Source organism: Somniosus microcephalus, chromosome 11 (assembly GCF_052327205.1).
Source record: "Somniosus microcephalus isolate GS21.2 chromosome 11, FLI_Smic_1.0, whole genome shotgun sequence".
Classification (NCBI taxonomy): domain Eukaryota; kingdom Metazoa; phylum Chordata; class Chondrichthyes; order Squaliformes; family Somniosidae; genus Somniosus; species Somniosus microcephalus.
Window position 1 is genome coordinate 143,682,179 of NC_140997.1, and position 12,544 is coordinate 143,694,722.

A 12,544-nucleotide genomic window follows, 5' to 3' on the forward strand; every position below is an offset into this window, starting at 1 on the left:
CATCAAGAATTTAGGGAGCTAGGTAACAGATTAAAGAGCAGGACCTCGAAGGTTGTAATCTCTGGATTACTCCCAGTGCCACGTGCTAGTGAGTATAGGAATAGGAGGATAGAGCAGATGAATGCGTGGCTAAAGAGTTGGTGTAGGGGGGAGGGTTTTACTTTCCTGGATCACTGGGCCTGCTTCTGGGAAAGGTGGGACTTGTACAAGTCGGACGGGTTGCACCTGAACCAGAGCGGGACAAATATCCTTGCGGGGAGGTTTGCTAGCACTGTTGGGGGGGGTTTAAACTAACTTGGCAGGGGGATGGGATACAGAGGGGAGCTGAAATAGGGGGTGATGTGCTGCCAATTATAGAGAAAAAAACAAGTCAGCTTGGTAGACAGGGCAAATATACAAGGGCAAGGCTGGATGGCATCTATTTTAATGCAAGGAGTCTTGCAAATAAGGTGGATGAACTGAAGGTGTTGATAAACACATGGGAGTATGATATTGTTGCTATCACGGAGACATGGTTGAGGGAGGGGCAAGACTGGCAGCTCAATATTCCGGGGTACAGAATCTTCAGGCGAGACAGAGGGGGGGGTATAAGAGGAGGGGGTGTCGCAATATTAATTAAGGAGTCAATTACTGCAGTAAGGAGGGATGACACATTAGCAGGTTCCTCTAATGAGGCCATATGGGTGGAGCTTAAAAACAAGAAGGGGGCAAGCACTTTGCTGGGAGTGTACTATAGGCCTCCAAACAGTCAGGGGGAGATAGAGGAACAGATATGTAGGCAAATCTCAGAGAAATGTGCAAATAATAGGGTAATAGTAATGGGGGATTTCAACTTCCCCAATATTAACTGGGATAGTCAGAGTGTGAAAGGCACAGAGGGGGTAGAATTCTTAAAGTGTATCCAGGAGAGCTTTTTGAGCCAGCATGTAGAAGGCCCTACAAGAGAGGGGGCGGTACTGGACTTAATTCTAGGGAATGTGGCCGGCCAAGTGGAAGAAGTGCTAGTAGGTGAGCACTTTGGTGACAGTGACCATAATATGGTGAGATTTAAGGTGGTCATGGAAAAGGACAGGGATGGGCCGGAAATAAAGGTTCTAAATTGGGGGAAGGCCGATTTTAATAGGATAAGGCAGGATCTGGCCAAAATGGACTGGGATCAGCTACTTGTAAGAAAATCCGCATTGGAGCAATGGGAGGCTTTCAGAAGGGAAATTGAGATCATACAATGGCAACATGTTCCCGTAAAGGTCAAGGGTGGTTCCAAAAACCACAGGGAACCTTGGATGTCAGGGGATATACGAGAATGGATTAGGAAAAAAAGGAGGGCTTTTGGCAGATACAAAAGGCTAAAGACGGAGGAAGCCCTAGAGGAGTACAAAAAGTGCAGGGGGATACTTAAAAAAGAAATTAGGAGATCAAGGAGGGGCCATGAAATAACACTGGCGAGCAAAATAAAGGAAAATCCTAAAATGTTTTTTAAGTATATTAAGGGTAAGAGGATAACTAGGGAAAAAATAGGGCCCATTAGGGACAAAAGTGGAAATCTGTGTGTGGAGCTGGAAGATGTAGGAGGGGTTCTAAATGATTTTTTTGCATCTGTTTTCACTATGGAGAGGGACGATGTAGACATAGAAATAGGGCGGGGGGACTGTGATATGCTCGAACATATTAACATCGAGAGGGAGGAGGTATTGGCAGTTTTAGCAGGCCTAAAAATGGATAAATCCCCAGGCCCGGACGAAATGTATCCCAGGCTGCTGTGTGAGGCAAAGGAAGAGATTGCGGGGGCTCTAACACACATATTCAGAACCTCTCTGGCCACAGGGGATGTGCCAGAGGACTGGAGAACCGCTAATGTAGTTCCATTATTCAAGAAGGGGAGTAGGGAAAAACCGGGGAACTACAGGCCAGTGAGCCTAACATCAGTGGTGGGAAAATTATTGGAAAAAATTCTGAGGGACAAAATTAGTCTCCACTTGGAGAGGCAAGGATTAATCAGGGATAGTCAACATGGCTTTGTCAAGGGAAGATCATGTCTGACTAATTTGATTGAATTTTTTGAGGGGGTGACTAGGTGTGTGGATGAGAGTAACGCAGTGGATGTGGTATACATGGATTTCAGTAAGGCCTTCGATAAAGTCCCACACAGGAGACTGGTCAAGAAGGTAAGAGCCCATGGAATCCAGGGTGCCTTGGCACGTTGGATACAAAACTGGCTTAGTGGCAGAAGGCAGGGGGTGATGGTCGAAGGTTGTTTTTGTGGCTGGAAGCCTGTGGCCAGTGGGGTACCACAGGGATCGGTGCTGGGTCCCTTGCTGTTTGTGGTCTACATTAATGACTTGGATATGAATGTAAAAGGTATGATCAGTAAGTTCGCGGATGATACAAAAATTGGTAGGGTGGTAAATAGCGAGGAGGGTAGTCTCAGTCTGCAGGACGATATAGATGGGTTGGTCAGATGGGTGGAACAGTGGCAAATGGAATTTAACCCGGAAAAGTGCGAGGTGATGCACTTTGGGGGGACTAACAAGGCAAGGGAATACACAATGAATGGTAAGACCCTAGGCAAGACGGAGGGTCAGAGGGATCTGGGTGTGCAAGTACACAGATCCCTGAAGGCGGCGGAACAGGTGGATAAGATGGTAAAAAAGGCATATGGGATACTTGCCTTCATTAGCCGAGGCATAGAATATAAGAGCAAGGAGGTTATGATGGAGCTGTATAAAACACTGGTTAGGCCACAGCTGGAATACTGTGTGCAGTTCTGGTCGCCACACTATAGGAAGGATGTGATAGCTTTGGAGAGGGTGCAGAGGAGATTCACCAGGATGCTACCAGGGCTGGAACGCTTCAGCTATGAAGAGAGACTGGGCAGATTGGGTTTGTTTTCCTTGGAGCAGAGGAGGCTGAGGGGGGACATGATTGAGGTGTACAAAATTATGAGGGGCATAGATAGGATGGATACTAAGGAGCTTTTTCCCTTAGTAGAAGGGTCAATAACTAGGGGGCATAGATTCAAGGTAAAGGGCGGGAGGTTTAGAGGGGATTTGAGAAAGAACTTTTTCACCCAGAGGGTGGTTGGAGTCTGGAACTCACTGCCTGAAAGGGTTGTGGAGGCTGGAACCCTCACAACATTCAAGAAGCATTTGGATGAGCACTTGAAATGCCATAGCATACAAGGCTACGGACCAAATGCTGGAATATGGGATTAGGTTAGACAGGGCGTGATGGCCGGCGCGGACACGATGGGCCGAAGGGCCTCTATCCGTGCTGTATAACTCTATGACTCTATGACTACGCTGCGCAACCTACATTTTCCGTCCTGGCTACTTTGCTGTGCTCCCACCCAATGTGTCCCTGGATTCGCTTTAGAAAATATGGTCACCCGTATCGATACAGTAAATACCAGGACTTGAAGCGATCACTACAGAGATTTTCTTTTTCAATATGCTATAAATAAGTAAATATTTCCTAGGCTCCTTCATTCTGGCTCAGGGCCAGAGTGGTTCTACCCTCTTACCCAGTGCCTGTTTTGGTGCATTCCATGCCATGGAGTAGTGGGATGCTAATTGGGCACAGGCATCAAGTCGGGCCTAGGCTCTTCCCTCTAGGGAGACAGAGAAGTGGAGTGACTCCGGACCCTTCTTAAGGATCTGCAGTCACAGAGCATGGCACTGAGAATCCTGGCATAAACTTGCCTCCCTGTCCTTGAAGTCACAGAATAGAACGAGGTGCGTGGGTTTTTAAAAGAGGAGGGAGGTTAAATACCAATAAATTTGGCACAAAAATGAAATATTCTACTCGAGGCCATCACAATAAGAATTGATCTTATGTTTCTACTTGTGGGGGAAGTCCAAAACTAGGGGGCATAAGTATAAGGTAGATACTAATAAACCCAATAAGGAATTCAGGAGAAACTTCTTTACCCAGAGAGTGGTTAGAATGCGGAACTTGCTACCACATGGAGTAGTTGAGGCGAGTAGCTTGGTTAAGTACATGAGGGAGGAATGAATAGAAGGATATGCTGATAGAGATTGGTGAAGAGGGGTTGAAGGAACTCATGTGAAGCACAAACATGCACATAAGAACATAAGAACATAAGAAATAGGAGCAGGAGTAGGCCAATCGGCCCCTCGAGCCTGCTCCGCCGTTCAATAAGATCATGGCTGATCTGATCCTAACCACCAATCTACTATCACAGAACCATCTCCTGAATCTAACAGAATTAGACACACGAAATAGGAGCAGGATCAGGCTACACGGCCCCTGGGCCCGCTCCGCTACCCACAGGGCCATGACCGATCCGAACCTAGACTCGTCCAAATTCCTGCCCGCTCCCCATAACCCTTTATTCCCTTTACTTCTAGGAAACTGTCTATTTCTGTTTTAAATTTATGTAATGATGTAGCTTCTACAGCTTTTTGGGGCAGCATATTCCATGGACCTACCACCCTCTGAGTGAAGTAGTTCCTCCTCATCTCAGTTTTGAAAGAGCAGCCCCTTATTCTAAGACTATGCCCCCTAGTTCTAGTTTCACCCATCATCGGGAACATCCTCCCCGCATCCACCCGATCCAACCCCTTCACAATCTTATATGTTTCAATAAGATCGCCTCTCATTCTTCTGAACTCCAATGAGTAGAGTCCCAATCTACTCAACCTCTCCTCATATGTCCATCCCCTCATCCCCGGGATTAACCGAGTGAACCTTCTTTGTACTGACTCGAGAGCAAGCATGTCTTTTCTTAAGTATGGACACCAAAACTGTATGCAGTATTCCAGGTGCGGTCTCACCAATACCTTGTACAACTGAAGCAATACCTCCCTATTTTTATATTCTATCCCCCTAGCAATGAACGCCAACATTCCATTGACCTTCTTAATCACTTGCTGCACCTGCATACTAACCTTTTGAGTTTCGTGCACCAGGACCCCCAGATCCCTTTGTACTTCAGTACTTTCCAGTTTCTTGCCATTAAGATAATAACTTGCTCTATGATTTTTCCTGCCAAAGTGCATAACCTCACACTTTCCAGTATTGTATTCCATCTGCCAAATCTCTGCCCACTTACTTAGCCTGTCTATGTCCCCTTGCAGGTTTATTATGTCCTCCTCACTCACTACTTTCCCTCCCATCTTAGTATCATCTGCAAACTTTGATATGTTACACTCGGTCCCCTCCTCCAAATCGTTAATATAGATTGTAAAGAGTTGGGGACCCAGCACTGACCCCTGTGGAACACCACTAGTTACTGATTGCCAATCCGAGAATGAACCATTTATCCCAACTCTCTGCCTTCTGTTAGATAGCCAATCCTCTATCCATGCCAGAATATTACCCCCAATCCCGTGATTTTTTATCTTAAGCAATAATCTTTTGTGTGGCCTTCTGTCTACTGCCCTTTTTAAATAAGGGCATTACATTAGCAGTTTTCCAGTCTGCCGGGACCTTTGCTGAGTCCAGGGAGTTTTGGAAAATTATTACCAATGCATCCACAATCCCTACCGCCACTTCCCTCAAGACCCTAGGATGTAAGCCATCAGGTCCAGGTGATTTATCCGCCTTGAGTTCCATTATTTTACCGAGTACCACTTCCTTAGTGATTTTGATCGTGTTTAGCTCCTCCCCCCCATAGCCCCCTGTTTGTCCAGTGTTGGGATATTCTTAGTGTCTTCTACTGTAAAGACTGATACAAAATATTCATTCAGTGTTTTTGCCATCTCCATATTTCCCACCATTAATTTCCCGGTGTCATCCTCTAAGGGACCAACATTTACTTTAGCCACCCTTTTTCTTTTTATACAACTATAAAAACTCTTACTATCTGTTTTTATATTTTTTGCTAATTTACTTTCATAATCTATCTTCCCTTTCTTAATCAATCTTTTTGTTATTTTTTGCTGTCTTTTAAAGTTTTCCCAATCCTCTATCCTCCCACTAGATTTGGCTACCTTATATGCCCTTGTTTTTAGTCGAATACTATCCTTAATTTCTTTACTTAGCCACGGATGGCTGTCTTTTCTTTTACACCCTTTTCTTCTCAGTGGAATATATATTTTTTGGAAGTTGTAAAATAACTCCTTAAATGTACACCACTGATCATGTATCGTCTTACCCTTTAATCTATTTTCCCAATCCACTCTACTCAATTCCGCTCTCATACCTTCATAGTCTCCTTTATTCAAGCTTAGCACGCTTGTTTGAGATCCAACCTTCTCACCCTCTAATTGAATATGGAATTCAACCATGTTATGGTCACTCATTCCAAGGGGATCCTTTACTAGGACATTTTTAATTAATCCTGTCTCGTTACACAGGACCAGATCTAAGGTTGCTTGCCCCCTGGTCGGTTCAGTTACATACTGCTCAAGAAACCCATCCCTAATACACTCAATGAACTCATCCTCAAGGCAGCCCTGCCCAATTTGATTTGTCCAATTAATATGATAGTTAAAATCCCCCATAATTATAGATGCTCCCTTATTACAAGCCTCAACTATTTCCTGATTGATACTCCGTCCAACAGAGTTGCAACTGTTCGGAGGCCTATAGACTACGCCCACTAGTGTTTTTTTCCCCTTATTATTCCTTAACTCCACCCAAACTGTTTCATTATCCTGATCTTTTGACCCAATATAATTTCTCTGTATTACAGTGATTCCTTCCTTTATTAACATAGCCACCCCACCTCCCCTTCCTTCCTGCCTGTCCTTCCTGATCGTTAAATAACCTGGTATGTTTAATTCCCAGGCATTGTCACCCTGCAGCCATGTTTCCGTAATGGCCACAAGATCATACCCATATGTAGTTATTTGTGCCATTAACTCGTCTATTTTGTTACGAATGCTACGTGCATTCAGATAGAGAACTTTCAAATATGTTTTGTGACACTTAGTTCCTGCTTTTGCCCTTTTTATTACTTTACCTTTTACTCCATACCTTCTGCCCCTTCCTGACACGCTCTGGTTTTTAATTTCCCCACTGCTACCTAAGTCTATGACCCTCTCTGTTGTCATTTTTATTATTTGCTCTCTAGGAACCTCCCCCCCACTAGTTAGTTTAAAGCCCTCTCTACAGCCCTAGTTATATGATCCGCCAGGACTCTAGTCCCAGCACTGGCCAAGTGAAGCCCGTCCCAACGGAACAGCTCCCTCCTGCCCCAGTACTGGTGCCAGTGTCCCAAGAAGCAAAACCCATTTCTCCCACACCAGTCTTTGAGCCACGCATTTAACTCTCTAATTTTATTTGTCCTAGCCAAATTCGCTCGTGGCTCAGGTAATAATCCAGAGATTATTACCCTTGAGGTTCTGTTTTTTAATTTGACCCCTAGCTGCTCATACTCCTTTAACAGAACCGGCTTCCTAGTCCTATCTACGTCGTTTGTAGCAACATGGACCACGACAACTGGATCCACCCCCTCCCACTGCAAGTTTCTTTCCAGCCCAGAGGAGATGTCCTTAACCCTGGCACCGGGGTAGGCAACACAGCCTTCGGGACTCTCGCTCTCGGCTGCAGAGAACTCTATCTATCCCCCTAATAATACTATCCCCTACCACTACAACATTTCTATTTACTCCCCCCTCTTGAATGGCCCCCCGTTCCACGGTGCTGTGGCCAGGTTGCTCATCCTCCCTGCTCCTGTCCCCACAGGGAGTAAGAACCTCGAACCTGTTGGTCAAGAGCAAGGGCTGCGGCTCCTCCAGCTCTACCTCCTGGATCCCCGTACCTGCCTCGCTCGTAGTCACACCGTCCTGTCCCTGACCATGGGCTACATCTGAATTACTTAACTTCATAGGTGTGACCACCTCCTGATACACAGAGTCCAGGTACTTCTCCCCCTCCCTGATGTGTCGCAGTGTCTGAAGCTCAGACTCCAGCTCATCAGTTTCTGCTATAAATTCTATGTGATCTATTTAAAGCGCATCACATACAGTAGGACCAACACCAAACTTACACCCTTCGGATTCTCTCACCTCCATTGCTGATCAGGCTGTGGTTGGCTGCCCTCTGCACTGTGCATTGGATAAACTGGGGGAGGCAGGTAGCTTTCCTCTGTGAGAAATAGAGACAGAATTTCCTCCTGTTACATAATATCATTTCATGTCAATATTACATCCAGTGTGCTCTGTTGATTTTATACTTGTTGTAACCTTAGGTCATACACAAGTGATCAATAGTATGGTTAGATAGTAAGATTTACCAGACTGATGCCTGGGATGGCAGGAATGACGTATGAGGAGAGATTGGGTCGATTAGGCTAATAATCGCTAGAGTTTAGAAGAATGAGAGGAGATCTCATTGAAACTTATAAAATTCTAACAGGACTAGACAGACTAGATGCAGGATGTTCCCGATGGCAGGGGAGTCCAGAACCAGGGGTCACAGTCTAAGGATAAGGGGTAAGCCATTTAGGACCGAGATGAGGAGGAATTTCTTCACCCAGAGAGTGGTGAACCTGTGGAATTTTCTGCCACACAGGGCAGTTGAAGCCAATTGATTAAATATATTCAAGAAGGAGTTGGATATATTTCTTGAGGCTAAAGGGATCAAGGGATATGGGGAGAAAGCAGGGACAGGGTACTGAATTTGGATGATCAGCCATGATCTCATCAAATGGCGGAGCAGGCTTGAGGGCTGAATGGCCTACTCCTGCTCCTATCTTCTATGTTTCTATGGTTATGTCAATAAAAGTGTATCTAAATCTGAATAAACTCCACATGAGGAGCATCAGATGCAGAGGCAACGTCTCCCTGGGGCGATCTAGCCACATCCACAACTGCTCCAGGACCTGCACCAAAGTAACACCCATCTTTTGTAAGGTGCAATCAAAGCCGATAGTAACAAAGAGTAATAAAGAAAAGTATTGGCAAGGAACCAAAAAAAAACACAGAAAAAGGAGACTTTCCCAGCAAAATCAAATACTGCACAGCGCAAAATGCAGCCAAGATTACCTAAAATTGTGGGGGAAAAACCAAGCCCGCGCATTTCTTCAGAGCTGCTTCCGCTCCTCTGCTTAACTTTGCCAGTAGTGCAGTGAAAATCCCATTTATTATGTGCATAAATTGGGTTTACACCACACTGCCAATAAAATTATGTTGGTGGAGTGGGAACAGTTTAGAGGAAATTCCTGGGCAAAAGCTTTTCTAAAGAAAAACTTCCTTTTAAGAGACGTCCTACAACAGGTGAGTTCCCTGAGAGTCCCGTGTCCTCAGTTTGTACAGGCGAGGCTTGCACTTTGGGCTGAGCCTCGACCAATATATGGCAAAATTTGGCCCAGGTCACTTAGGACTTATACTGTACATATGATTATGAGGTCTATGTATGCCTGAAACATAGGACTTATGGCAATTCACTAAGTCATTCTACAACAAGTAGTCAGAGACAGTTAGTGGAGGACTCTGCTATTCTCTATCCCAGAGGGCTGTGGATGCTCAGTCATTGAGTCGATTCAAGACAGCGATCGACAGATTTTTGGATACTAAGAGAATCAAGGGTTATGGAGATAGTGCAGGAAAGTGGAGTTGAGGTAGAAGATCAGCCATGATCTTATTGAATGGCGGAACAGGCTCGAGGAGCCGAACGGCCTACTCCTGCTCCTATTTCTTATGTTCTCATGAATTTAGTTTGAGGTTAGAAAAGTGGAGATTCTTTTCTATCTTTTTAGAGCACTGTGTGCAGGGCTTCGTTTTAGAGTCTGGGCAGGGAAAGGTTGATTGCGAAATTGTAACTGAAGGTACTAATTCCTTGCTGGGATACAGTTCAATGGGTGCGGGGAGCTCTTTGATACTCATCCAAGTTGCAATTAGTCACTTATCAAGACTTAACGGTGATAGCTGGCAGACTGTGCCCGATCCGATCCTCATCCACTGTCCACACATGCACTTTCAGCCGGGGTCACTAGAAAATGACCAGGAGCAGGAATCCTGATCAATTTTCCCCATCTCAACCCTGAGGTTAATTGAAGTGTCCCTATTGTTGTTCTTGTTGAGAGCAGCTACCTAGAACAGACTGGAAGCCAAACCTTTCACTTCCTACTCTACAGCTCATCTGCTCACAGAATCTTACAGCACAGAAGGAGGCCATTCGGCCCATTGTGCCTGTGCCGGTTCTTTGAAAGAGCTATCCAATTAGTCCCACTCCCCCTGCTCATTCCACATCGCCCTGCAATTCTTTCCTTTTCAAGTATTTATCCAATTCCCTTTTGAAAGTTACTGCTGAATCTGTTTCCACCACCCTTCAGGCAGTGCATTCCAGATCACAACTCATTGCGTAAAAGAATTTCTCCTCATCTCCCCTCTGGTTCTTTTGCCAATTATCTTAAATCTGTACCCTCTGGTTACTGACCCTCCTGCCAGTGGAAACAGTTTCTCCTTATTTATTCTATCAAAACCCCTCATAATTTTGAACACCTCTACTAAATCTCCCTTTAACCTTCTCTGTTCTAAGGAGAACAATTCCAGCTTCTTCAGTCTCTTTACATAAATGAAGTCCTTCATCCCTGGTATAATTCTGGTAAATCTCCTCTGCACCCCCTCCAAGGCCCTCACAAATATGATACCTGTTATTCTAAATGTAAACCATCTGAAACCCTCAATTTTATTAATATTAATTTGAGTTGTACAGTTGATGAGGCTTGCATTATACCATATAATTGATCTGTATCAATCCTTGAACTGCTGCCCTTCACTTACCACCACCTGTGGGTATTGATTCATAGCCAGCCAGATTATCCAGCATGCCTGCCGGTGGTGCCATTAGGCCCTCAGTTGCCATCGGAGGAAATCCAGGCGCTGCCCCTGTGTGAAGTAGGACATTTGGTTTAGTATCATAGATTTCCTTTTCCAGTTCATATTTGAGGTGTCAAATGGCAAGATAGGCAATTTAAAGAGAGAATCTCACATTTGAGACTCCTTCCAAAACTCAGCTGTCACAAAGAATTATGAGTATCTGGAGATACTCTTGCTGCTATCCCCATAGGTCAGCATTGCAGCTGCAAGGAGGTGGAAGCGGACTTGAGGCTGGAGCTGACTGATACTATCACTGGCTGTACCAGCCCAATATTGCACAATAGCTGCTAGTACCCTTGCAACAGATGGCACAGCTCAGTATCTGGCAGTCTGCTGACCTGGACGCTGCCAAGACAGTTCCCCATGTTCATTCCCAAGTAGATGTCACCGTGCCTGCACATACGGTTAGTGGTATCTTGGTGGGCTTCGTCAGTTAGGCTACAGTGGCTTTTGATCACCCTGTCATGCCTGCACTCAAGCAATGCCATTTAAATATGGTTAAACTGTGATTGGGGTGCTTCCAAGGAACCATCCAGCAGTACAGTTAATTAAGTATTCACACATCTTATTTGTGCCACCCAGTCTGATGTCTTAGGTTCCTTTGGGAACAGGAGCCTCTGCATGTACTAATCCTCAGCCAAAGTGAGCAATGTGCACCTGTCTGTAGATGCCAGTGTGAGGTTACCCACAGGAGGGCACAGAGCAAATCTGGCACAGCCTGACCTGCCTGGAATTCCTCTGTTGATCCCCCTCTTCTTCCTCTGAAAAGATAAGAAAAAGGAATATTGGTAGCAACAAAGATGCTGGTGAGAAAAAAAAACTCGGAACAATGACCACCAAGGCTAATGGGAATCTAAGTAGTAGCAGAAAAAAAGAAACAAATGATGCAGAAATGGCTCAAAAACTGTTAAATGAATCTTCTCCTTTACTCCTTTAAATTTGCTTCTGTATAAAACTCAACACCCGTTCTCTATCAGCACGGTGAGGAATAAGTGTATTACTGCTGGAATTTGCCGCTGATATTTCAGTTATGTCACTCCCTGCTCACTTCTGTTCAGTATTATTAAGCTGGCTCCTATTTTCGACGGGAGCTTCCATTGTTTGCCCCCAACCCTGCCAGAAATTCAAGTGGCATACAAAATGGCCAGAAATCAGTTAGGACGGATTGCTTACTTTTACGCAGTTACACCCTATCTGCACCCAAAATTAAAACCTGCCTCAGTATTTCTTGGAATCATAAGAGTGTTACAGCACAGAAACAGGCGATTTAGCCCATCAAATCTGCACTGGTATTTTTCTCCACTTGAGCCACTTAGCCTAATCCCTTTCTAATTCTTTACTTGATTGGTTCTGATTTTCTATTCATGAAACAGTGATAAATCACAACTGAACAGGTAGGGAAGCTGCCAATCAGCAAGCACGATTGAAAAGCATCAATCAAAGTTTGAAAACTGAATCAAAAGGTGAGGTCAGCAGCAGCCACTAATGAAAGAAAGGAAAAGGGAAACTAATCAAATCACTCCAAATAGTTTTGGAAAATCCTTCTGACCAATCATGTTGGAATTTAATTAGGAAACTTGGGGAAGTAAAGAACTGGAAAAGACTCCATCATGACTATCTTTGCCTTTCCTTATAACGTCCAGACTCATTCTTAAATGGATATTTATCCATCTCATTTTAAATTAATATTCAGTTGACACAATATTAATATATCCATTATTTTGTTCTTCTAGTCTTTGGCTGTGCTTAGGGCAATT

At 44.6% G+C, this 12,544-nt stretch overlaps 1 protein-coding gene across 1 annotated transcript in view; it reads right to left on the reverse strand.

Moving 5' to 3' along the window:
* LOC147110927 (protein SSUH2 homolog) overlaps positions 1 to 12,544 on the reverse strand; it is a 132,428-nt gene that overhangs the window by 49,547 nt on the left and 70,337 nt on the right. Inside the window, exons 2-3 of the mRNA XM_086001341.1 lie at positions 10,692 to 10,796; positions 7,974 to 8,052 (exon numbers count right to left, since the gene is read on the reverse strand). Coding sequence (XP_085857467.1) covers positions 7,974 to 8,052; positions 10,692 to 10,796 — 184 coding nt within the window. The remainder of the gene's footprint in view (positions 1 to 7,973; positions 8,053 to 10,691; positions 10,797 to 12,544) is intronic.